Raw genomic sequence first — 26170 nt, 5'->3', positions numbered from 1 at the left:
ATATTAAAGAGTAGGGCCTTCCCCACTCTAATCAAGTAAAAAAATAAAATGATATAATACAAAAATGATTGTAGAAAATATAAGTAACATGTGGATCCCCAATGCAATCCAAAAAAAAAAAAAAAAAGTTTGGCTCTAAATATATTTTAAACAGATTCTTATAACGCAAAGCAGCCTGACTGAAGGACCAGTCCTCCATAGTATTAAAATGTTCTTTTTTGTCTCTAAAATATGCAAAAAGATACTTGTTTACGGAATTACAGGGAATTCGTTTTCTTGTTTTTTTTCTTGCATCTCACTCGGTCTATGGACACACACTGGAGTCAGTAACAAACAGGCCACATTTCATTGCCCTGACAGCGCAGTTCCTGAGGTCAACCTGACCTCTTTCTCTTGGCTCCGCATCCTTCGCTTTCATTTTATAGCAGGATGATGTTTGTTTGAAGTTAACCAGTTAGCAGACGGAGGCAGCGGAGTGCGGACTTTAAAAATTGATGGATTGCGAAAGAAAAAAATAGGAATGCGGCCTACCCGAGAGGAGAATATGTTCATGTATTTGCCAAGTAAACTCAATCAATCACTCCCTCACAAACACCGATCCTAGGGCAGCGCTGACAAACCCAAGTGTTCATGTTGTGCCCGGAGCATAAGTGGATTATATTTTACAGGCTCTGATTTTAAGGAGACCCTGTCCCTATTCCAAAACATCATCCTGTCATAAGGGTCTTTGTTCAGGCACTTCCTGTTATAGGGTAACAATGCTCTGACCATGTTTAGGCGCTTCCTGTTATAAGGTGACAATGATCTGTCCTTGTTCAGGAACGTCCTGTTATAGGGTGACAATCCTCTGTCCTTCTTCTGGCCTTCCTGTTATAGGGTGACAATGATCTGTCCTTGTTCAGGAACGTCCTGTTATAGGGTGACAATCCTCTGTCCTTCTTCTGGCCTTCCTGTTATAGGTTGACAGTGCTCTGTCCTGGTTCAGGCACTTCCTGTTATAGGGTGACAATGCTCTGTCCTTGTTCAGGCACTTCCTGTTATAAGGTGACAAAGTACTGTCCTTGTTCGGGCACTTCCTATTGTAGGGTGATAATGCTCTGTCCTAGTTCAGACACTTCCTGTTATAGGATGACAGTGATCTGTCCTTGTTCAGGCCCTTCATGTTATAGGGTGACAATGGTCTGTCGGTGGGCCATGCCTGCGTAATGTGTGCTTGAAAGGGCTCTGTGGAGGACACTTGAGTTCCTCCACATCCATGTCTTTAGGGAGTTTTTGAATTAAAATGAGTTGTCTCCTCTTTTTCTGGCTATAACATCCTTCACTCTTCTGGGAAAACTTTCCACAAGATTTTGGAGGGTGCCTTCGGGAATTTGTGCCCATTGGTGAGGCCAGGTGCTGATGTTGGGTGAGAAGACCTGGCTCACCATCGCCATTCCAATTCATCCCAAAGGTGTTCAGTAGGGTTGAGGTCAGGGCTCTGTGCAGGACACTCGAGTTCCTCCACACCAAGCTGGTCACACCTGTTTTTATGGAGCTGGCTTTCTACACCTGAACTTAATAAATCCTATGGAACACCTATGTTCCATAGGGTGTTCCTAAGTTCCATAGGGTTGAGGTCAGGGCTCTGATGGAGGAACTTGAGTGGCCCTCACAAACTGGTCACACCATGTGTTTATAGAGTTGGCTTTGTACACGGGACAGTCATGGTGGGACAGAAAAGGACCTTCACCAAACTGTTACAAGGTTGGAAGAGGACAATTGTCTACAATGTCTTTGTATGATGGAGTATTAACAGAACCTTCACTGGAGACACCTGAACTTCATCAATGGGAGGGGGGTGCACATACTTTTGGCCATATAGGGAGTTGATAGCGTATGAAAGCCTTGGAAAATCTGAATAAATCTGTTGGAAGGTTTATTTCTCCATGATCACTAGTGTTGTGGTTTCCTCTCCTGTCCTATATTACTTGCTCATATGCGGTATCATGTTGGACCTTCTAACCTTACTGATAAAATATTTTTTCTTCATATTTCTCTAAACCGAGTCAAGGTTTTGCTGATTCAGCGTAGTGCTAGTCAGGAATCTAGTGAGGATTTTGTGGAGGACTTTTCGTGTCTGGCACATTCGCCGTCACACTGCTCAATGTTACCAACATGTGTTAAAAATCATATTTCCTCAGAAATCCTTCCCATTTCATAACTGCCCCGAATTCTTTGTGCTTTAAGTTATTTGTAACATCAAGCGTATCCCCTTACATCAGAGTCTTAACATTTATTATCTAAGGGTAGCGAGGAAGGCCAAAGAAACCACCGACACCACGTGCTATGCAACACAAAGGTAAATGATATGTAGAACAGCTGCAGAAAGTGTTTACGGACCCGGGATAAAAAAGAGAATACAATATTATGTGGAAACAGTGAGAACCGCCAATATCCGGGCTGTAGCTATATGGTTGACCAGACTTGAGTTGAGGAAAGTCTACATAGTCCCGGTCCTGGGTTATCAAAATGTCAGGAAGTAGAAGACTTCTGCTTGTTTCATTAGTTAGTTACTTTTTCTTTGTAAGGAAGCGGGCATAAATTATTGATACTTAAAGTAGATCTCATTCATTTTGCAGGTTTATATAAATAAACCCCCGGGCAGTATCGTCCATATAATGAGGCAGCCAGAGACTGTTGCCTCAGACAGCATCTCCTGGGGGGACAGCAGGCAGAGCGGCATGGTGTGCCTTCCACCAGATGTGTAAGGGCCTTCACCAAGAGTGTCCCAGGTTGTTAAGAGCCAGGCGGGGAGATGTGTAAGGGCTTACACCAAAGAGATGTGTAAGGGCCTTCACCAAGAGTGTCCCAGGTTGATAAGAGCTGGGCAGGGAGATGTGTAAGGGCCTTCCTCAAGAGTGTCCCAGGTTGATAAGAGTCAGTCGGGAAGATGTGTAAAGGTCTTCACCAAGGGAATGTGTAAGGGCCTTCACCAAGAGTGTCCTAGGTTGATAAGAGCCGAGCGGGGAGAAGTGTAAGGGTCTTCACCAAGGAGATGTGTAAGGACCTTCACCAAGAGTGTCACAGGTTGATAAGAGCTGGGCAGGGAGATGTGTAAGGGTCTTCCCCAAGGGGATGTGTAAGGACCTTTACCAAGAGTGTCCCAGGTTGGTAAGAGCCAGTCGGGGAGATGTGTAAGTGCCATCACCAAGTATATGTGTAAGGGCCTTCACCAAGAGCGTCCCAAGTTTCTAAGAGGGAGATGTATAAGGGCCAAACACATCTCTCTGCTCAGCTCCTAGCAACACATCTCCTGGGATGCTCTTGCCGGTGTCCCATCCAGCTCCTGGCAACCAGTGATGGCACTGGTTGCCAGGAGGTTGGCAGGATGCCATGCCGCCCTAAACACCACCTCAGAAGGCAAAAAAATCAAGGGAATGCTGTAGCTTTGAGAATAGGTGGGGTATCATGTTTCTAAACACTGTACTTTTGGGAATAGGAGAATACAATTTTACTAAATTCTGTATTTTTAGGACTGGGGGGGGGTATAATGTTTCTAAACCCTGTACCTTTGGGAATAGGGGATACAATGTTTCTAAAAGCTATTTTTTAGGAATAATGGGATACAATGTTTCTAGACGCTGTGCCTTTGGGAATAAGGGGATACAATGTTTCTAGACGCTGTGCCTTTGGGAATAGGGAGATAAAATGTTTCCGAAAAATGTATCTTTGGAATGGGGGATACAACATTTTGGCTTTACACACACTTTAATATTACACATAATAAAGTGAAAGGTGCCGTCACAGGAAAGACATTATAAAGCTGGCATGTTCCTGGCGTGTTAGAAGAGGCCACACCGCGATTTTTAGAAATCATTTGTACACTCCGCAGTGAAGTTATTCGTATTGTTGCACTTAAGTGATCCTTCAATGTTATGAAATCAGTAATTCTTTCCTCAATAAAACTTTCATCTTCGACTTGCACAACCAGGCACCCATGCATGAAATTGTTAAGTGCGGAAGATACGTTTACATGGACCAGTGCTTCCAGATTATTTGATCTAAATCCACCCCACCACCAAAGGGGCTACAAACCAAGTCATCTCTTTGTCGGCCTCATCACAAAGCTCCCATTATTGACCTATCAGCCATTATTTTTATGGCCGCATGTTTTCAATTAGGTCCAGGGAGAGTTTGTATTCTTCTGCAGATAAACATCACTAGTTGGCACAAAGCCCACTGATATCTGATTGTCCGCTGCTTGTTACAGCTCTGCGATGAACACCCGTAATTTGCTTTTTTTGTGTTTTGAATACAAGCAGCTGGATTTCTTGGGGTTGATGTACTAAAGGCAACTGAAGGCTGTTGGGTTTGTAAAGGACATTTGCCTTAGCTTATTGCATGGGGTGATGTTCTGTTGACCTCCCTCATCCAATCATGTGCAAGCTTATATACTGGTTTATGTTATATTTTCCTTACATGTGATTGGAAATTCTTTTCCCCACTTTCACTGAGCTATGGGACAATTCTCTTTGCAAAGTGAACGGCCTATTTGCCTTTAGAAAATCAACTCCTTCAGCTTTGGCAGCAAAGGCTCATCTAAAAATATAATGTGAGCTTTGAGCTCTTTGATTGCTTCACCAGTTGAAATACTAAGCAAGAGTGAGCTAATAATATTTGACCAACCTAAGTTTGCCCCAAAGAGACAGTTTATGTCCACTATATGGCCAAAAGCTTGCGGAGACCCAACCATCACACCTATATGAGCTTACTGGACAAAGGGGTCGGCCTTTTTTGCTGCTGCAACATCTTCCACTCCTCTGGGAAGGTTTTCCACAAGATTATGGAGGGTCCCATTATCGAGGTCAGATGATGTTGGATGAGAAGGCCTGGCTCTCGATTGCCATTCCCAATGGGTTGAGGTCAGGGTCCCTGACCTCAACCCAACCCATTGTGAGTTGCCCATTTGAGAGGTCAGGTACCGATGTTGGATGAGAAGACCTGGCTCACAATTGGCATTCCATTTCATCCCAAATGGTCCCAGTAGGGTTCAGGTCAGGGCTCTGTGCAAGACACTTGAGTTCCTCAATGCCAAACTGGTCAAACCATGTCTTTATGGAGCTGGCTGTGTGGATATCCTATTGCAAAACTATGGCCATTAATAGGATGTTACAAAAGCATTCACTATTGTACCCATTAGTGAGGTCAGGTGCTGATGTTGGATGAGAAGACCTGGCTCACAATCGGCATCCCAAAGGTGTTCAGTAGGGTTGAGGTCAGGGCTCCTGGAGAACATTCAAGGTCCTCCACACCAAACTCAATCAAACCGTGTCTTTATGGAGCTGGAGCTTGCGTTGTACACACAAACTCAATCATTTTCATGACGCACCTACTGTATGTTCCATAAGGTGTTCCTATGTTCCATAAGGTTGAGGTCAGGACTCTGGTGTGGGGGAACTTGAGTGGCCTTCACAAAATGGTAAAATCATGTCTTTATGGAGCTGGCTTTGTACACAGGGGACAGTCAGGGTGGAACAGAAAAGGGTCTTCACCAAACTGTGACCACAAGGCTGGAAGAACACAATTGTCTACAATGTCTTTGTATGATGGAGTATTAACAGAACCTTCACTGGAGACACCTGAACCCAATCATTTAGAGGGGGGTCCACATACTTTTTGCCATAGAAAGTATAATATTTAAGGTCAGCAAGTCAGATGGAGCATGCCTCATTTTCAGTGTGGGGGACACGCAGCATCATGTAGCTCTTTCCTTCCTATCCTGACTGTCCCTGACCAAGCCCCTTTTATTCATTGGATTTCAGCATCTCATGTGGGCATTACTTAGACATGCAGCCTGCTTAGGAACACCCCCTCTTCCAGACTGACACCCACCTATCAAGGCATTTTGATATTTGCATAACTCCTCCCAAGAGCCGGCCCAATGCTTGTATCAGGGCTGAAGGCTCTTGAGTGTTCAATCAACCAGTGACGTCACTGATTGCCAGGAACTGAGTGGAACTCTCTGGCCAGGGTCAAGCCTCTCTCCTGGCAACCAGTGATGTCACTGGTTGCCAGAAACTCAGTTCATGTGGGCATTACTTAGACATGCAGCCTGCTTAGGAACACCCCCTCTTCCAGACTGACACCCACCTATCAAGGCATTTTGATATTTGCATAACTCCTCCCAAGAGCCGGCCCAATGCTTGTATCAGGGCTGAAGGCTCTTGAGAGGAGTATGGAGGCAGAGTGCTGTGATGTTTTCAGGAATCTATGTACAGCACCATGCCAGGGAAGGCAAAATATAAGCAGATTAAACCTCAGCTTTAAGAACTCCTGCTCTGAACGATTTGTGACCCAGGATCTCCATGTGTCTTCTCCCAATATTACTTTCCAGATGCTGTACATTCCAACTTATTACATACTTCACCTGACATCACGTTCCAGGTCAGAGGGGCATCTGATTAATTAAAGTGAAGGCCCCTCGTATTTAAAGATGTCTGGGAAATACATGGCTAGGATTCATTTGAGCAATTCCATAACAGATTCCTGCATGCTTAAAGGTGAACTCCAGACAAAAAGCAAAGGACACAGGTGAAAGCCGCTCTGTATTCATGAATACATTATCTTTCAATGCAAGTGTTGTAAGCAACTGAATGGAAGCTCAGATTGGGAGAGGGAGAAGCGGCACACGGAGCCAAGCAGTTGTGCTGCAGTGCTGATGTGCTAACAAGGGGCATGCTGATAGGAGGAGAGAGTGGAGTGGTGGAGAGATGAGCTCATCGGTCTGCTGCTGCTTCTCCTTTTACTGTCCAAGCGCAGGCTGGGGGAGGGACAAAACCTATAAGTAATACTTAACTGCATTAGAGAAGAATCAGGTCTCCTGCCAATGCTAGACAGGGCTGTGCTTAAGCTCCCTTATATGAAGGGTTGTCCCTATAATGAGGCAGCCTGAGACGGTTGCTTCAGGTGGCATCTCATTGGTCACACCTGCGACCCCCTTTCTGACCAGCGTCCTGCCAAGCTTCTGGCAACCAGTGATATCAGCGAACTAGGCAGGATACCGAACAGGGGTACCATGCACAACCCTCTGCCCTTGGTAACTGCACCAGCCCTCACCCCCGGTTATGTGCACCGCCCACCCTTCCCGGCCTCAGGCAGCGAAAATTGTAGGGACCCCTCTGCTTATTTGTATCGCATCTGTCTATTTGGGTTTTTGCTATGGTATAGTCCACCTTTTGTAGAGGAGCCCCCAACAGCTGCCTTAAATACAAAAGAAAAATGCACCCTGTGATTCAGGTGAGGGCGGTTGGAGTTTTGGGTTTTGTCTTTGAGACCATTTCTCCCCCCCACACTCCCCCTTGGGTCCCCCCAACCCTTTCCTCCCCTTATCAGATCTTAAAGGTAGCCATTCCATTTCCCGTAGAGAACCGCTTCCCAGGTAATTGGGATCAGGTAAAGGCCGGGGGCTCATTCCTCAGAAATAGGCTCGCGTGGCAAGTGTGAAAACCTCGGAGAGCCGTTAATGATTATTGGAAATTGTGAGGAAGCTGCAGGGAGAGCCGGCGCTGTACCCGGGCTTCATGGAACCAACTAATTACGTATATAGAATGTTCCGAGAGGAGCAGGCGTGCCATTGGCAAGGAAAACGCAGATTTAGATTAGGACACATCAATATTTATGTCTCTTTGGAAACATGAGATGTGCTGCTACGAAGGGTGTGAAGTAAAGCGACTCTGCTCTCCCCAGCCGTGTTCCCTCTGCATTGAGCAACCGTTCAAGAGGTTTAATAACATAATACCTGGTGATGATGTTACAGTATAATGAAACCCTAGAACTGGTGGAATGGCAACCAAAAAAAAATAAATCAGTGGTTACAGTTATATTTCTATTCCTTGAAGTCCATGTGGTTCTTCTCCTAGCACCTTCCTGTTCATGCACCTTCATCCTACATGAGCAGGGCCGTCCCTATAACAGCAGGGCTGCCTCGGGTGGAATCTTTTTGGGTCACGTAGGGAGCCTCCAGGCTGAGTGGCAATGTTTGCAGAGCATCCCAGGTTGCTAGGAGTTGGGCATAGGCAGATGTGTAAGAGCCATACACATATCCCCACCCAGCTCTTAGCAACCTGGGATGCTCTGGCCAGCGTCCCGCCCAGGTTCAATCAACCAGTGACGTCACTGATTGCCAGGAACTGAGTGGAACTCTCTGGCCAGGGTCAAGCCTCTCTCCTGGCAACCAGTGATGTCACTGGTTGCCAGAAACTCAGTGGAACTCTTTGGCCAGTGTCAAGCCCAGCACCTGACAACCATTGATGTCACTGATTGCCAGGAACTGAGTGGAACTCTATGGCCAGCGTCAAGCCCATCTCCTGGCAACCAGTGATGTCACTGGTTGCCAGAAACTCAGTGGAACTCTTTGGCCAGTGTCAAGCCCAGCACCTGGCAACCATTGATGTCACTGATTGCCAGGAACTGAGTGGAACTCTCTGGCCAGCGTCAAGCCCAGCACCTGACAACCATTGATGTCACTGATTGCCAGGAACTGAGTGGAACTCTCTGGCCAGCGTCAAGCCCTTCTCCTGGCAACCAGTGACATCACTGGTTGCCAGAAACTGAGTGGAACTCTCTGGCAAGGGTCAAGCCCAGCTCCCGGCAACCAGTTACTTCACTGGTTGCCAGGAACTGTCTGACTAGCGTCCAGCCCAGCTCTTGACAACAAGTGATATCTCTGGGTGGGACGCTGGCAAGAGCTGGGAAGGTGATGCAGAGGCCCCAACCCTGCCCCCACATCCCCTGTAACGTGCACCACCCCAAATCCCCCTGACAATGATGGGGACGTCCCTCATATATCTCCTGATGAAGTAGACCTGTGATCTAGGTAACGTGTCGAGAGTTATGCTCATTCAGCTGTTGGAATTAACTCCAAATTAATGGAGATAACAATTGTCTATGTAATCATAAGATATGATAATGGAAGTGGGTTTTGAGGTTGTTTGAGGATATTTACTGTTAATGTATTGAAAGATAAAACCATATAGAATTCTTCTTGTTTTTTATATATAATTATGAGATTTGGTGGGAATAAATAAACCTGTTGGTATATTGTAGTTGATGGTCTGCATATACTTGACCGTCTAATATAGTTTTTCATTCAACAATGTATCCTTTAATTTTAAACTTCTTTGTGCTGTAGTAAGCTATTGGGGGGATTGTAGTCAGCTAGAAGTGGGGGGAGGAATGTTTAACCCTATTATAACCAAGAGTCATTGAAGCCTGGATGCCCAGGTCAAGTTTAGCGGCATCAGTATTTTTCAGGCAACTTGACTTGAACTCTTTGAGTCATTTTCCCACCTAACCAATATATATATATACACTGAGGGGCCAAATTATTATGACCACCCCATCAATACTTCGTTGGGCCACCTCGTGACTCCACGAGATGATGAAAGGTGATGCGAGGAATCTGACACTGCACTGTTGCCCTTCTGTTGTCTTGTACCAGTCTTGCCCCTCCCCCGTTCTGCCCTAACATTGACTAGTCGCTGACGGCCACAATTCGCACGTTCATACCCAGATTTTCGGCTGACAGTCCGGTCTTTAAACACTTTAACAACAGCTGCTCTTGAACATTTAACACATTCTGCTGTTTTGCTGATACTCGCTCCATGGCTCTGAGCGCCAACAATCATCCCGCGTTCAAAGGCTGTTACATCGCGTTGTTTCCCCGTATCTTCAGAAAAAAATCACTTCTAATGTCGTGGTAACCAACCCGCTTCCCTATTTATAATGGTCTGGCCCTCTAGCAACTTCAGCGCCAAATTATAGCTCATTTGCCTACAAACGTCAGGTGGTCATAATAAACTGGCCACTCAGTGTATACATACAGCACATACAATAAGGAAGGGCCATTCCTGAAGATACTATTCTCTTTTTCTTTAGACACATACAATAAAAAAGGTTTGCACCGGTGAGGGAAAATAAAAGTCACACAGAGTTAAAAAGGGAGATTGATTCCACAATTCTTACACTTAATTCCATGTATTTGGGATATGGCCTGCCTTTGTGACAACCACGGGCTAACAGAGGGTGCTTTTTCCTGAACTTGAAGAAATATCTTGAATAGTGAGCCTGAGGTGTTAGCTGCAATGTGCAGAATAATTTTGCAATAACCTTTTTAGAGCACTGACTGCATTTCAGCAAGTCTTAAGTCATCTTCTGAGGGAGGAAAGGAGAGAGATTTAGATGGCAGCAAAAAAACTGTTGTCACAAAGGCAGGCCATATCCTAAATCATTTGCTGTAACAATCTAGTATTTTACTCAGCTCTTGTGAAGGATGCATAATATGACCAAGTAGGAGGACACCTGCCCATCATACCTACCTATATGGCCAAAACCTAGTGGACTCTCCTGCAAATGAGTTCAGGTGTCTCCAGTGAAGGGTCCTGATAATGCTACAGCATTGAAAGACATTGTAGATAATTGTGCCCTTCCAACCTTGTGATAATTGTTAAGGGAAGGACATTTTGTCCAATGTTTGTGGACAGCTGACCATCACAACTACTGCATGGGAAATCTCTGTGCACCCCCTCCAAAGGATTGAGTTCAGGTGTGTCCAGTGAAGGGTAGTGTTCATATTACAACGTACAAAAATATTATAGACAGTTGTGCTCTTCCATCCTTGTAGTAACAGTTTGGTGAAGGCCCTTTTCTGTTCCACCATGACTGTCCTCTGTGTACAAAGCCAGCTCCATAAAGACATGGGGTGACCAGTTTGGTGCGGAGGAACTCGAGTGAACAATAAGGTGGAGATTGATGTGCTGGTGACTTCTCATCACTTTGTTTGCCTGATGAAGGAACCTCATGCGGTTCTGAAACTTGGCTTTCCAGTGTGATGCCACGATAATCCAAGGTCAATAAAGTCGGAATGATAAGGTGGCGATTGGTGTGCTGGTGACTTCTCTTCTTTGCTCTCTTCAGTAAAGTGGACATCCTATAATGCCTTGGGGAACTGAAGCTCTAATTGTATGCAGTAGTCTTGCCTCACTGAGAGTTCATTAGCTGTTTGTGCTAGCTCATGAATTATCAACACGTCAGGCTTTAATCCATATCCTAAGGCATTGCTGTCACTCCTGCTTGGTGAGCCTCACCCTAGACCAGAGCAGGTAAGAACAGCCGATTATTGGTGGGATCACCAAGCAGGAAAACTACAAATAGAAAAAAAAAACTAGAATGCCAGCACTGGAACTAACTGGAACTAAAAAAAAAATTACAAAAAGTTTAGGACTTGTGGAATGATTTTCTTATCGGATGACTGTATTTAAATCCGGAAACCCTAATAAAAATATTCAAAATAAATATATATTTTGTGTTTTTACTTTTTTTCGCAGCACGTAAACTGAAGAAGTTGGGTAATCTGAAGGCTCAGGAAGAGTTGGAAGGATCTCCTGGCCAGGGAGAAGGAAGAGAGATGACACCAAACATGTCCATTCCACATCTCGAGGGCTATAGCTGCCAACCAATCTTCCTGAATGTGCTAGAGGCCATAGAGCCCATCGTGGTTTGCTCTGGACATGACAACAACCAGCCCGACAGTTTTGCATTGTTATTGAGCAGCCTCAACGAGCTGGGAGAGAGGCAGCTGGTGCACGTGGTGAAGTGGGCAAAGGCATTACCAGGTAGGCAATATTTTTAGGAACATGATGTAGAAAAAGGGAGGTGTGATACCTTGAAGCACAATCTGAGTGTGTTTCAGATTATTTCCTGTTTAACAAATTGCTGCAGTTAGTAAAATTGTATTTGTTATGCTGAAAAGCTAATTAGATTAGCAAAAATCTATGATTATATGATAGGTGTGGACTGATACACCATATGACCAAATGTATGTGTACACCTCACCATCACACTTACTATATGGCCAAAGGTGTGTGGACACCTGGTAATACTACATCATACAAAGACATTGTAGACAATTGTGCTCTTCCAGCCTTGTGGTAACAGTTTGGTGAAGACCCTTTTCTGTTCCACCATGACTGTCCCCTGTGTACAAAGCCAGCTCCATAAAGACATGGTTTCACTAGTTTGGTGCGGAGGAACTTGACTGGCCATGGTTTTTGCAATGGGGTGTCTACAAAGCCAACTCCATAAATACGTGGCTTGACCAGTTCGGTGTGGAGGAATTCGAAGGAATGTGAAGGTTCAAAGGAAGGGGTTTGCCTTTGGTACACTATATGGCCAAAAAGTATGTGGACATCCCTCCAAATGACAGTTCAGTTCCACAAAGCTGGCTCCATAAAGACGTGGCTTGACTAGTTTGGTGTGGAGGAACTTGAGTCTCCTGCACAGAACCCTGACCCCCAACCCTACTGAAAACCTTTGGGATGAATTGGAGCATCAATGATGAGCCAAGTCTTCTCATCTAACATCAGTGCCTGATTGTGAGCCATGCATAATCATGCATAATCATCTCCATAAAGACATGGCTTGACCAGTTTGTTGTGAAGGAACACAAGTGCCCCGCACAAAGCCCTGACCTCAACCCTACTGAAGACCTTTGTGATTAATTGGAATACCAATTGTGAGCCAGGTCTTCTCTTCCAACATCAGTACCTGACTTAAAAAATGGGCACAAATACCCTCAGGCACCCTCCAAAAGCTTGTGAAAAGCCTTCCCAGAAGAGTGGAGGCGTTAATAGCCATAAAGAGGGGCCAACTCCATATTACTGTCCATGGTTTTAAACCGGGGTGTCCAACAAGCTCATATAAGTGTGATGGTCAAGTGTCCACAAACATTGAACCATAATGTTACTTTTTACTAATATTTTAACAGTTTTTGTCTCCAGTCAACAACAATGTATCAATGTATAATCATCCTCTGCACCACCAATCTCAAGAAAATCAAACTCCATCCTACTGTATTTATTGTGCATCGGGTTGAGTTTCCTAAGAGAGTGCGATGTTTCACGAGGTTAACAAGCCAGACCGACGAGTGAGAAATGATGAGATAAGCCTCATTCGCTGTTAATTTCTTGAACATCAGATTGAATTACTCAATTAGAGAGCTATAAAATCCAATAGTGTTCCATTTGAATGAGAAGTCAAACTGAAATTAATAAGATAAGCTTCTGCTCATCTCAAGGCTTTTCTATCACGATGCGTTTCTAAAAAAAACAAAAGCTGAGCTCTAGGTGGATATGAAAACAACAATTGTATTAATTAATACATAATTAAATGTGTGTTTTTTAAATGCAGGGTGGTAGAGGGAGGAACAGCACAAGGAGCCAGTCAGTAGCGTGCTCATGTGCTAACAAGGAACATATATTTTGTGTATCATCTGTGTTTCTAAGTCCTCCACCCAGTGTATAGATGGGCAAATGTCATTCGCACGCCACTACCGCCAATAGATGGTGCTAAAGAACATATGGGTTTCCGATGCTCCTCGGTGCCATCCAGTGGTGGTAATGCCGTGTGAACAGCATTTGCCCAGCTAAACACGCCAAAGAGTATCCATTGTCCATTGCTGAACATGTCCTATCATCCAGTTAAAACTTATGTGAAGTCACTATTAAATTACACCATGCAACATTCCTAAGTTTCCCATGAAGTGCCATTGCTAACTTTATTCCTCTGCCACGTGACCACACAAGCTTTCCTGTTAATGGATGTCATGGCAGCATTGCCTGAGGGCAAGCAGCATCATGATTTATGGGTTCGCAAGGAACATGGCTCCTCGTCTACCAATATTGCATTACACAGTGCAACAGATGCTACTATTAGACTCCTGCTGGGACCACTGTCAATCAAATGAGCAAGGCTAGGCAGGGGCTGTGTCATCTATGCTCACTACAGGACTAAAGGCATGTCGTGCATTGGCAGAGCATCCTGTAGCTCCTATTAGGTACTAATCAGGGCCATCCCTTTAATGAGACAGCCAGGGCTGTTGCCTCAGGCAGCATCTCTTTGGATCACACTTCCTCTCTGCCTGTCACCCCCTTTCCACCCAGAGCATCCCAGGTTGCTAAGAGCTGGGCAGGGAGATGGGAGGGCCATACACATCTCCTTGCTCTGCTCTTAGCAACCTGGGGTGCTCTGGTCCGCATCTCACCCAGAGTGCAATGCCTGGTTGGCGGGAGCTGGGTAAGACATCGAGCTGAGCAGATCTGCGTCATACCCAGAGCATAATGCCTGGTTGCCAGAAGCTTGGTGGGACGCCGAGCTGAGCAGGTCCGCATCCCACCCAGAGCACAATGCCTGGTTGCCAGAAGCTGGATGGGACGCCGAGCCTAGCAGGGAGGGCGGCATCACTCAACCACCACAACCACCCCCCCAAAAAAGACTAGGGATGACACTGCTTGGCAGAATGCTGGAGCCGGCAGGATCATCTGGTATTTGCTCATAATTATCAGATTTATACAAAATAAAGATACATACCCATTAGTTCCTACGGGCTGATGAATATGCTTGTGGTGAATTTCATTATTACAATTTACAGACAATTCTGGAATCATCTGTTTTTTAGTTTATAAAGCAGAACCTTCCCCAAAATCCATTTCATGAAATGTTGAAATTGATGAACTCAAAGGTCAACTTTGTCATACTGAGATGGACATGTTACAGGAACTAGTTCAGAACAGATACCCTTCAGTAAGTCAAGCAAAAGGCAACTTTCAGACACAGTATCTGGTCAGCGAAATTTTTCAGTCCCGTCGTACATTCAGCACAGCTATGAAAATCATAAATTCATGACTCCAAGATGGGAGCTCTAAAGTGCTTAGAGGTCTTCAGGAAAGCCCATGAACACATTTTAAATTGACTGAGTTTACAAGCTCACGAGTTTCAACCAACTGTGTGTAGTGATCCTTAGAAGAACAGCTGCTTTCATTTTGCTGCTGAACATTTACATAAGTGTTATGTTGTAACAACTTTAATTTGAAAGAACAAAAGAAAATCCCCCAAAAAAGCAAAAATGTATTACAAACATTCTACTCCCGGGAACCTTGTCATTTGGCACCTAGAGGAGTAATAAAGGTTCTTTGTTGTATCAGCTAATCTTTTTGAAGTCTATTGGAAGTGTATGTCCAGCCAAAACATTTTTATTAATTTTATATAAAGCTGGGAAATGTTACATCTCTGAAAATCATTTTGGCTTGATATACACAGATAATGGATCAATAGGATGATAAGGTATAATCAAATAATCTTTTATGAGTCATATCAGTCTTGCTTCTTCAGGGCTTGAAGCAGATGAATGCAGTCCAATGTTGTCTTATTTATTGCACTTGAAGTCTTCATTCAGGGTCCCCCAGTGTTTGGCTGGCACCTATGGCCCAATGATTCATCAGGGCTTGAAGCAGATGAATGCAGTTTAATGTCTTATTATCTATTGCACATCAAGTCTTCATCCAGGTCCCCCCAGCCTACTGTGGCCACCTATGACCCAATGAGTCTTCAGGGTTTGAAGTAGATGCATGCAGTCCAATGTCGTCTTATCTATTGCACGTCAGGTCTTCATCCAGGTCCCCCCAGCCTACTGTGGCCACCTATGACCCAATGAGTCTTCAGGGTTTGAAGTAGATGCATGCAGTCCAATGTCGTCTTAGCTATTGCACGTCAAGTCTTCATCCAGGTTGCCCCAGCCTATTGTGGGCACCTATGGCCCAATGAGTCTTCAGCGCTTAAAGAAGATGCATGCAGTCCAATGTCGTCTTATCTATTGCACGTCAAGTCTTGATCCAGGGTCTCCCAGTGTTTGGCGGGCAACTATGGCCCAATGAGTCTTCAGGGCTTGAAGCTGATGCATGCAGTCCAATGTCGTCTTATCTCTTGCACGTTGAGTCTTCATCCAGGGTCCCCCAGCCTATTGTGGGCACCTATGGCCCGATGAGCTGCCTAACAACTACACTTATAAATGTTACAAGGTTACAACACCAAGCATTAAAACCTTATCAGATCCAGCGCCACCCAAAACAAATTTTCTGTTGTCAACTAATGTTATACATGGTTATATAAGAGCATTTTTTAGGTATGTAATATAAAGGTTTATTTTGTGTAATAGCTGAACCTCTGGCCAAGGAACATTGAGTAGTACATTTTGTTTAATTACTTTTAATGACATGTATTAAATAGGCGGCGTTGTAGTCAACAGGTGGAAAGTCAACATACATTTCATAATTCTAATAGATTTAGTAATGCACACTGTCACAAGCAACTGTGTACTGGTTTGGAAAAGATTTCATTTGTATAACCTTTTATAACCTCTGTAGCCGCAGGTACTGTGCAGCAATGCTTTCTTAAATTATACAGCAGAAGCACCGAAGTTATTGCAGTCTTTGTCTCAGCAGCTCTGCTCCTGAAGTAAATGAAAAAAGAGATAACTGATCTCTGTAGCTGCAGGCACTATGGTGACTTAGCAGCTCAGCTCCCGTTGCTCTCCCTATGCTACAGTGACTGGTTAGCTTGGCTTCCCCTGCTCCCCCTTTCAACAGTGACTCAACTGCACAGGTCCCCCTGCTCCTCCTTCCCGCAGTGACTTAGAAGATTAGCTCTCCTTGCTCCCCTCTCATAACAGTGGCTCAGTAGCCTTCCAATTTCCAATATAAAAACAGGGTAAAGCTCTGGAAAGGGGCAGCAGGGTGAGCTAAGCTGCCGAGTCAGTGCTGGGAGGTGAGAACAGGGGAAGCCAAGCTACCTAGACACTGCTAGGATGGGGAAGCTGAGATGCTGAGTCACTGCTGGGAGAAGGGAGCAAGGGCAACTGTGGTTCTTAGTCACTGCTGGGACAGGAGAGCAGGTTAAGCCGACCTGCTAAGTTAGTGTTGGGAGGGAGAGCAGGGGAAGCCAACCCACCTAGACACAGATAGGATGGGGAAGCAGGGGAAGCTGAGCTGCTAAGGCACTTCTGGGAGAAGGGAGCAGGGGCAACTGTGGTTCTTAGTCACTGCTGGGACAGGAGAGCAGGTTAAGCCGACCTGCTAAGTTAGTGTTGGGAGGGAGAGCAGGGGAAGCCAACCCACCTAGACACCCACCTGATAGGATGGGGAAGCTGAGCTAAAAAGTCACTGCTGAAAAGAAGGGAGCAGGGGCAACTGTGGCGCTGAATCACTGTTAGGTGGGGGAGTGAGGCATAAGAGGACTGAATTGTTGAGTCACCACTTAGAGGAGGGAGCAGGGGGAGCTTCAGAGAGAGACAAATTGAATAATATTACTGTTTCTTTGGAAATTTGAGAATGAATTTCTCCAGTGTACCTGCAGCTCCAGAGATCAGTGAGGGATTTTATTAAGGTTCATTTAATTTTTGTTAGCAATGTTTAAATACTGATTGGCCATTTCCTGGCCACAGAATTAACTAGCATTAACATTGATGGTCAGAATGTGTTCTTTGTGCTCTTAGTGGTTGAGTGTTTCATTTTGAGTTCCATGTGATGAGTGCAATGTGCCTTCTGCTGGAATGGCTGAATGAAATGTTGACACACAGACCAGCCGGGCACTGTTTGGACTTTAGGTGTCAGGAAGCTCAACTCAATTTGTATCCTTGTTAGAACAAAACCTATTTCAACCCTCAGAACCATGTCAGAGTTTGTTTGTGACTGTTGAGGATTGCTGTCTGTGGAGACGTGCCAATCGTTTGCTTTCCACCCCTTTAGGTTTCCGTAACCTGCATGTAAACGACCAAATGACCGTCATACAGTACTCCTGGATGGGCCTTATGATATTCGCTATGGGATGGAGGTCGTTCAAAAACGTCAACTCAAGAATGTTGTACTTTGCTCCAGATTTGGTGTTTAACGAGTAAGTTCCTTGTTCCATGTTTTATCTTATCTTCAAGAACATTAACAGCGGTATGAAACATGCAAAGCTGACTTTGCATATTTCGTAAAGCCAAAACACATGTAAATGTATAGTCTGTACATCCAGTGAATAGTTCGAGAATGAAGTCCCATGTAATTAAAAAAAAAAATGTTTCAGAGATACGAAGGTCACTACTGCCATCTCCATTGCTTATGTAATCAGGTTTCCAGCTATCTTCTCCGGGTTCTTGTAGCCAGCTCCCGGGTGGCGATTCATCAGGGGGCCAGCTGCAAGAACCAGCAGGAGACAGCTGGTCCCCTGATGATACCTAGGGGCACATGCTCCAAGGTGCACCCCGTTGTCTCCTGGAATACTGATGTCATGGATTCCAGGAGGATTCCGGGTGGTCTACAGTGCATACCACACTGGGTGGGGGGTTGAATAGAAAGCAATTCTCACCTAAAAGATAAAGTGCCAGGAGGACCCAAAAAGAATAAAGTGTTAGGGAGAAAAGAAGTATCCATATACAAGAGGGGACAATTAGGTAAAGTCTGTGGGAAGAGTGAAGGCCCCCCTTTAAGAGGTATCTGCTGGAGAAAAAATACACTTGCTGCAGATATAACATCCAGAAACCTTAAGGTGCACCTACACTTTATGGCCAACATCTAGAGAGAGACTTTCCACAAAAGGGTTTCTGTGGGATTTTGTGCCCATTTGTGAGGTCAGGTACTAATGTTCGATGAGACCTGTCTCACAATCGGAAATTATAATTCTCCCCAAAGGTGCTCAGTAGGGTTGAGGTCAGTGCTCTGTGCAGGACACTTGAGTTCCTTCAAACCAAACTGGTCAAGCCATGTCTTTATGGAGCTGGCTTTGTAAACAGGGGACAGTCATGGTGAAACAGAAAAGGAACTTCACAAAATTGTTACCTGGCTTGCAATCTACGTTACAGTTCATCCCAAAGGTGTTCAATAGGGTTGAGGTCAGGGCTCTGTGCAGGACACTGGTGTTCCTCCACACCGAACTGGTCACACCATGTCTTTATGAAGCTGGCTTTGTACACAGGGGACAGTCATGGTGGAACAGAAAAGGGTCTTCACCTAACTGTTACCAAAAGGTCGTCTCTATAATTTGAACCATACAGTGTACCTTGAATTGCCTCCAAAACCTTCCCATTAATGCCATATCTGGGCTGTTCTATCTAGTATATCTTCCGCACTTCCTGATAGTACCAAAGCTTGCCCACCCCTTTCCTGCCTCATAGTAATGGTCCAATAGGGATGTGTGTGTGAACAGGTCTTAGCATCAAGTACATTTGCTTGTCCAAATAGTTCGGCATTTGATTGATTTGGGAGACATAACTTGTAGTTGGGCTACTGACAGTATGAGTATGTAGTACGTTGAGGGTTTCTCTCTTTATGTTTATGGCCATGGAAAGTACATAGGTCAGTAAAAAAGAAGGAGCGTGCATGTCTTAGATCACTTCCTGCACATGAGTGTACAGTGTGCACTTTACAGCCGTGCTGTGCCGTTCCTGCGCACCGTGCGGCACCTGTAGGCTTTCAGTTCCATGTTAAGAATCCTTTCTTGCTAATGAACTTTAGTGCTCTGACCTCAGAAATGGAGATGACTAGTGTGAGAAAATAATGTCATCCTGTTGATTTGTTTACTGTCTACATTTGGCGAACGCTCTATTCATTTCATGGATTGCTTTTCTCCGGTATCACTCCTTAAGTATCCAGCATGCTGTCTGCCAAGAGTCAGGAAGTAGGCGGTTGGCAGACGAGCAATCATGATAACCCTTTCCTTCTCCATGGCTAGGAAAGGTGGCAGCTGGTATTACAGTATATTGAATTTTTGGGGAGATGTGAGGTAGAACCCAGTTGTTCCCGGGACAAATGTCCCCATTGGGAGGACTTGCTCTGTCTGTAGACCTCCTCCGACTGTATCTGCTAAAATTTCCACCACCTCTTCTCCTCCTAATTAGTCCTATTCATAAAGTCTCATGTGCATATAGCACGTGGCCTGATTACCAAAGCTCTACAATTCTCAATTAGCTACAAGGCGTGGTGCAAACTTCAAATATGAAGTTCAATTAGCTCAACCAAAGAGAAGAATTGCACTTTAATGCATGTATGACACTCAAAGAGGAACTTTACCCACAAAACTATCTACTTTTAAGGCATGCCAACCTCCAAGGTTGCCAGTGGGCATATTTCAGGCCGATCTTTCAAGCCCCGCGAATAGCCAATCACATGTGCAGCACTATGGCAACTGCAGTCCATACAGAGGCTAACATGGTACCTTCCTTGGCTGTAATAGTCTCAACAGGTCACCGGCACACACACAGATGAATTCAATATAGTTTTGCACTGCGCCATCCGTGTGATCACCATGAGCACCACCACCATTGGAAGTTTGCAGACCGTAAGAAGTGTGGGTGGTTCTTGGAAATAATTCCTTGACTGTAAGGGATAGGAGGTTGTAGTTCCACTTTAAAGACACTTTATCATATATTGCCTTCCTTAGTCTTCAGCACATAGATGCATGCCAGTCCATATTCCCTCCACATACCCTTCCATTCATAAGTGAATACAAGCTCAATGATTATGTGATGCCCATAGCAATGGAAGACTGCACCCTATGCAAAGTCTATTCATGGGTTAAGTACACCCTGCTAATGTGAACTTGATCACCTTTGGCATTTATCATTACTGTCCATAAACCTGACAGCTTAGTTTCCACCCGCAGCAACTGTATCCAATTACGAGCTTGAAAGACAGCACTTCATACAATACTTAACTGGGCTTGATCACTCTTCAGAAGGGAGCTGATGCATAAATTGTGCAGCAAGACTCCAACTCTCAGAGTCATCCCCAAGCCGGGGAACAATGCTCATAGGGCTATGACATTGACTGCGTAGATTACCAGACCAGATCCATCGCATCAACACGTTTCATCCATGTTGTGGACTTCATCAGAATGCTACAGTCCTCCATATTTATATCATGCACATAGTTCCACATTAAGAATCCTTTAGGAAAAGTCTACTTATAGACTTCGGTTTATTTGGATGTCTGTGACGCTTTCTGTCCAATAAAAGGGACATATTTATCTTTACTACTGAGTGCTGGTGATTTCCTGACTTTACTTATAGACTTCAACACTTTGACCTCAGAAATGGAGGTGAACAACGTGGGAAAATAATGTCATCCTGTTGATTTGTTTATTGTGTACATTTGGTGAACGCTCTACACATTACATCGCTTGCTTATCTCCAATCTCATGCCTTAAGCAGCCAACGTAAAGTCTGCCAAGTGTCAGGAAGTAGGCGGTTGGCAGAAGTGCACTCTCAGTAACCCTTTCCTTCTTCATATCTAGGAAAGGTGGCAGCTTACATTAAAGTTCATTTTCATTTAGAAAGAGTAGATAATGGTCAAAACCCTTGTCAATTGGCGATTCGCACAGTAGAGTACGGACAGGGGACCGGCCAGAGGAGGGTCACTTTGATGCAGTTATCCACAGACATCTCTCCACTTATATCCCTTTGGAAGAGTTCCCCTCTTTTCCTGTTATGGGGACAGCTTGGATTTTTGCATTTTCCATTACTTTCAGTCCCAGTGACAATGGTCACCAGGACAAGTAGATGGGGGGGTGGGTTTAACCCCTACTGCAGTTTTGCCTTTAGATAAACTATATGACAAAAGTTTTGCATTCATCTGACTATCACACCTGTTTCAGCTTGTTAGACATCCTCTTACAAAGCCATGAGCATAAAATCAAGCACACAGCCATGCAATCGCATTGATAAACATTAGCACACAAAGGCATTTTTGATAACTGGATTCTTCCTGCCTTGCGGTACTAGATTGGTGAAGGCCCTTTTTTTGTTTCCTGTGTACAAAGCCATACCCATAAAGACATGGTTTGACCAGTTTGATGAGAAGGAACTCGAGTTTCCTGCACAGAACCCTGACCTCAACCCTACTGAACACCTTTGGGATGAACTGGAATGTCAATTGTGAGCCAGGTCTTCTCATCCAACATCAGTACCTCACAAATAGACAAAATTCCCAAAGACACCCTCCAAAATCTTGTGGTCACAGTTGGGTGAAGACTCTTTTGTGTTCCACAATGACTGTCCCCTGTGTACAAAGCCAGCTCCATATGGCCAAAAAGTATGTGGACATCCCTCCAAATGACAGTTCAGTCGCACAAAGTCATCTCCATAAAGACATGGTTTGACCAGTTTGGTGTGGAGGAACTCGAGTGTCTTGCACAGACCCCTGGCACTCAACCCTAATGAACACCTTTGGGTTCATTTGGAATGCTGATTGTGAGTCAGGTCTCCTCATCCAACATCAGTACCTGACCTCACAACTGGCCACAAATTCCCACAGACACCCTCCAAATTCTTGTAAAAAGCCTTCCAGAGGAGTGGAAGATGTTATAGCCACAAAGGGGGCAACTCTATATTAATGGCCATGGTTTTGGAATGGGATGTCCACCAAGCTTATATAGATGTGATGATCAGGCGTGCACAGACCTTAGCAATATAGAGGAAGTGTATGATAGGCTGCATGGGGATTTTATTTGTAGCCAAATAGGGAAATGATGGCAGCTGGTCTGGCAGTCAGCACAACATACAGCAGAGAATATCATGTATTATTGCCTCTATTTAAAATATTACATTGACCTTCTCTAATTCAATAGGTACCGCATGCACAAATCACGCATGTACAGCCAGTGTGTTCGAATGCGTCACCTGTCGCAAGAATTTGGATGGTTACAGATCACACCAGAGGAGTTCCTGTGTATGAAGGCCCTTCTGCTCTTCAGCATTAGTAAGTACTGGAACATTATGTCCCCACTCACATTATGTAGAACTATGGAGAACTGGGTGCTCGAAATCCAGCAAGCATGTGCTCCTGCACTGTGCTTTTGATGCTTGGTGGGCCTCCCCATGATGTCTCAGATGCAATCCAAGCCTCCGTTGGATCCTCTCATCTTTTGCAGAAGCCTAATAGAGGGAATAAGGATGATGGCCTCATCCCACATAGGATCTCCCTAAATCTGCCATTTTAATTTTACCTTAGGGAAAGCGAAGAGAAGAATTATGGAGCAGAGAACTTGAAGTTGACTTGCTGCCTGGGTCTGCTGAAACTCTAACTAAACCTATACTGACCACCATCAGACTTAATTTGAAAAAGATGAAGCGCCTCACAAATGGTGGATATTCCATATATGTTTGAAAATCGAAAAAGACAAACTATTACTTTTTGGGGGTTCTGCAGAGCTTTCAATTCATGGCTCTTCAGAACCCCCTGAAGCATGTTGACTTGTCTTGTGTGATTTTTATGAACGGAGAAATATAGGTGGAGTCTCAACCATCAGTGTTGAGTTCCTTGGCTTGTTAGAACTTGCAACTAATACACAGTGATGACAATTCTACATCTGCCTTTGTGAACTGAAACTAATAATGGATTTTAATCTGACTTTTGGGTTTTTATAGCTTATTTCACTAACTGTAAAATTTGTCCCATGTGTTTTCAGTTCCTGTGGAAGGTCTGAAAGATCAGAAGTGCTTCGATGAGCTGCGGATGAACTACATTAAGGAACTAGATCGAGTCATCTCCTGCAAAAGGAACAACCCAGCTTCCAGCTCACGGCGGTTTTTCCAGCTCACCAAACTCCTGGATTCAGTGCAGCCAGTGAGTCAGGATATCTTTCTAAAATTACTTGCCAGTCCTGTATTATAAAAATCATCTATTTGTATTATTGATATCAAGAAAGGATTATTACCCAAACTGTGGCTAGTCACAGCAGCAGATACACTATGATGTAAAAAATTTGAGGACCCCTGATCTTCACATCTATATGAGCTTGTTGGGCATCCCATGCCAAAACCATGGTCAGTAATATGGAGTTGCCCTCTCCAACCCTGAATGGCCAATAATATGAAGTTGACCCCCACCTTTGGGCTAGAACAGCTTCCACTCTTCAGGGAAGGCTTTCCACAAGATTTTGGAGTACGTATTTGGGAATGTGTGCCCATTTGTAAAATCAGGTACTGATGTTGGATGAGAAGAACTGGCTCACCATCGGCATTCCAATTCATCCCAAAGGTGTTCAGTAGGTTGAGGTCAGGGCTCTGTGCAGGACACTCAAGTTCCTCCACACCAAACTGGTCACACCATGTCTTTACATTGTATGGACAGATGTTTGTGGGCATCTGACCATCTCACCTATAGGAACTATTTTGACATCCCATTCCAAAACTATGGCCATTAGTTATGGAGTTGGCTATACCATCCTCCACTCTTCTTTGAAGGCTTTCTAAAAGATTTTGCAGAGTGCCTGAGGGAATTTGTGAGGTCAGGTACTGATGTTGGATGAGAAGACCTGGCTCACAATTGTTGTTCCAATTCATCCCAAAAGTGTACAGTAGGGTTGAGGTCAGGGCTCCGTGCAGGGCACTCGAGTTGCTCCACACCAAACTGGTCACACCATGTCTTTATGGAGCTGGCTTTGTACACAGGGGACAGTAATAGTGGAACAGAAAAGGACCTTCACCATACTGTTACCACAAGATTTTGGAGGGTGTCTTTGGGAATTTGTCCCATATGTGAGGTCAGGTACTGATGTTGGATGAGAAGACCTGGCTCACAATTGGTATTGAGCTCAGGGCTCTTTGCATGTCACTGGAGTTCCTTCTTACCAAACCAGGCATACCATGTCTTTATTGAGCTGGCTTTGCACACAGGGCACAGTCAGGGTGGAACAGAAAAGGGTCTTCACCAAATTGTTACCACAAGGCTGGAAGAGCTTGATTGTCTACAATGTCTTTGTATGATGGAGTATTAATAGAAACTTCACTGGAGAAACCTCAACTCAATAATTTGAAGGGGGTGTCCTCATTTGGCCATAAGTGTATTTTCCCTTTCCTGCATGAAGTTTAGTATGGTGCATAGTCCTCTTCACAATTGTGTTTGGCCTTTATTATATGTCAGGGCAAAAAAAAAACATACAATTCATGGACATTTCCTGTGCTTTATCCCTTTAAAGACCCCAAAAGCACAGGAAATACCCGTTGATCTGCCAGGTGCACTGAGGTCCTAATTTTGTACTCCCAAGATAACTAGTAGGGCTAGTTAGACTCCTTGAGATAACACAGGACGTGTGCAAAGGAAAAAGGAAGGCTTCCGATTTCTGGCAGGATCAGCAGGGTTCTTTCCCTTATTGAACAGATAGCAAAACACATTCAATGGGATATTTAGCAGATTTAAAGGGACCACACAAGAGATGTTAAAGGAGAACTATGAGGAGAGTGATTTTCACTCACCTCATAGTTCTAGCCGACCTGTGACAATGAGACTGTCACAGGTCGGCTCAGTAGTATGGGAGGTGAGCGAACACATACCGGCATTCGCTCACCTCTCGATCCTGTCACGGCTCTCTGCCATGACAGGGGAGGGGCTGGATTCCCCCCTCCCCGCTCCGATCCGCCAGCGCTGACTGGCGGAACGGACGTGGGAGGGGGCGGGTACAGCTGGCTCTGCCTCTAGATAGGTAGAGCCAGCTGTCAGTCACGCAGCTGGGTGGATCCAGACATAATTGTCAGGATCCGCTTCAGCTTGGGCGTCTCAGTATACCGCGAGCTACAGCTCGCGGTATACTGAGCCTAGGGTGATGGGAGGACGCTAGTTTGTGTCCTCCCGTTACCCTAAGGAGAACTATGGGGAAAAGACTTAACCCCATAGTTCTCCTTTAAGTGACAATGTTTACATACACTTTAAGCGGCATGTGTACTTTATTCTTCTCTTTTTTCTTTTTTTAGATCGCTCGTGAGCTGCACCAGTTTACATTTGACCTCTTTGTGAAGGCCCAGATGGTGAGCGTGGATTTTCCTGAGATGATGTCCGAGATCATTTCTGTGCAGGTCCCAAAGATCCTGTCTGGAAGAGTGAAGCCCCTCTACTTCCACAGTTCATGAAGGTCCCCTCCGCGGGCCGCTTTCCCATACCCATGCAGTGTGCCTTAAGGGTCACCGTGTACAGATATGCAAAATGGGACTCCGCCTCCAGCCTCCACCGCGTCACGTCAGAACGGCGTGACCGCTAAAAGGGCCCCGTGTTGGCGTGCAGGACGACTGTCATGCAGACCACAAGCTTATACGTGTGCCATGTGACCGGCCCGCAGGAGGACACGCTGGGGTGCCATCACGGTTTTTACTAGCAGACTACAGCGCTTTATCGCTTTTTGGAGTACTTCAGTTTCAAAAGGGGGATTTCTGGGGGATTCTGGGAATGACGGATGCGGTTCGACACATTATACCGACGCGTCCATTTTTCGTATATATGTGGCAGTTTATACAACATTATGTACACAATGTAAAAAAGCTGTGCAGGGG

The 26170-nt window shown here is 44.8% G+C and overlaps 1 protein-coding gene across 1 annotated transcript in view; it reads left to right on the top strand.

Moving 5' to 3' along the window:
* The window catches only part of AR (androgen receptor), a 124014-nt gene extending 98131 nt beyond the window's left edge, over positions 1 to 25883 (top strand). Inside the window, exons 4-8 of the mRNA XM_018554751.1 lie at positions 11364 to 11651; positions 17616 to 17760; positions 22474 to 22604; positions 23314 to 23471; positions 25598 to 25883. Coding sequence (XP_018410253.1) covers positions 11364 to 11651; positions 17616 to 17760; positions 22474 to 22604; positions 23314 to 23471; positions 25598 to 25753 — 878 coding nt within the window. The 3' untranslated portion in view covers positions 25754 to 25883. The remainder of the gene's footprint in view (positions 1 to 11363; positions 11652 to 17615; positions 17761 to 22473; positions 22605 to 23313; positions 23472 to 25597) is intronic.
* The last annotated feature ends 287 nt before the right edge of the window (positions 25884 to 26170 follow it).

The sequence above is a fragment of the Nanorana parkeri genome, unplaced genomic scaffold (genome assembly GCF_000935625.1).
Source record: "Nanorana parkeri isolate BGI_ZX_2015 unplaced genomic scaffold, ASM93562v1 scaffold171, whole genome shotgun sequence".
Taxonomy (NCBI): domain Eukaryota; kingdom Metazoa; phylum Chordata; class Amphibia; order Anura; family Dicroglossidae; genus Nanorana; species Nanorana parkeri.
Note: the sequence above shows the minus strand (reverse complement) of the source record. Positions and strands in the feature narration are given on the sequence as shown.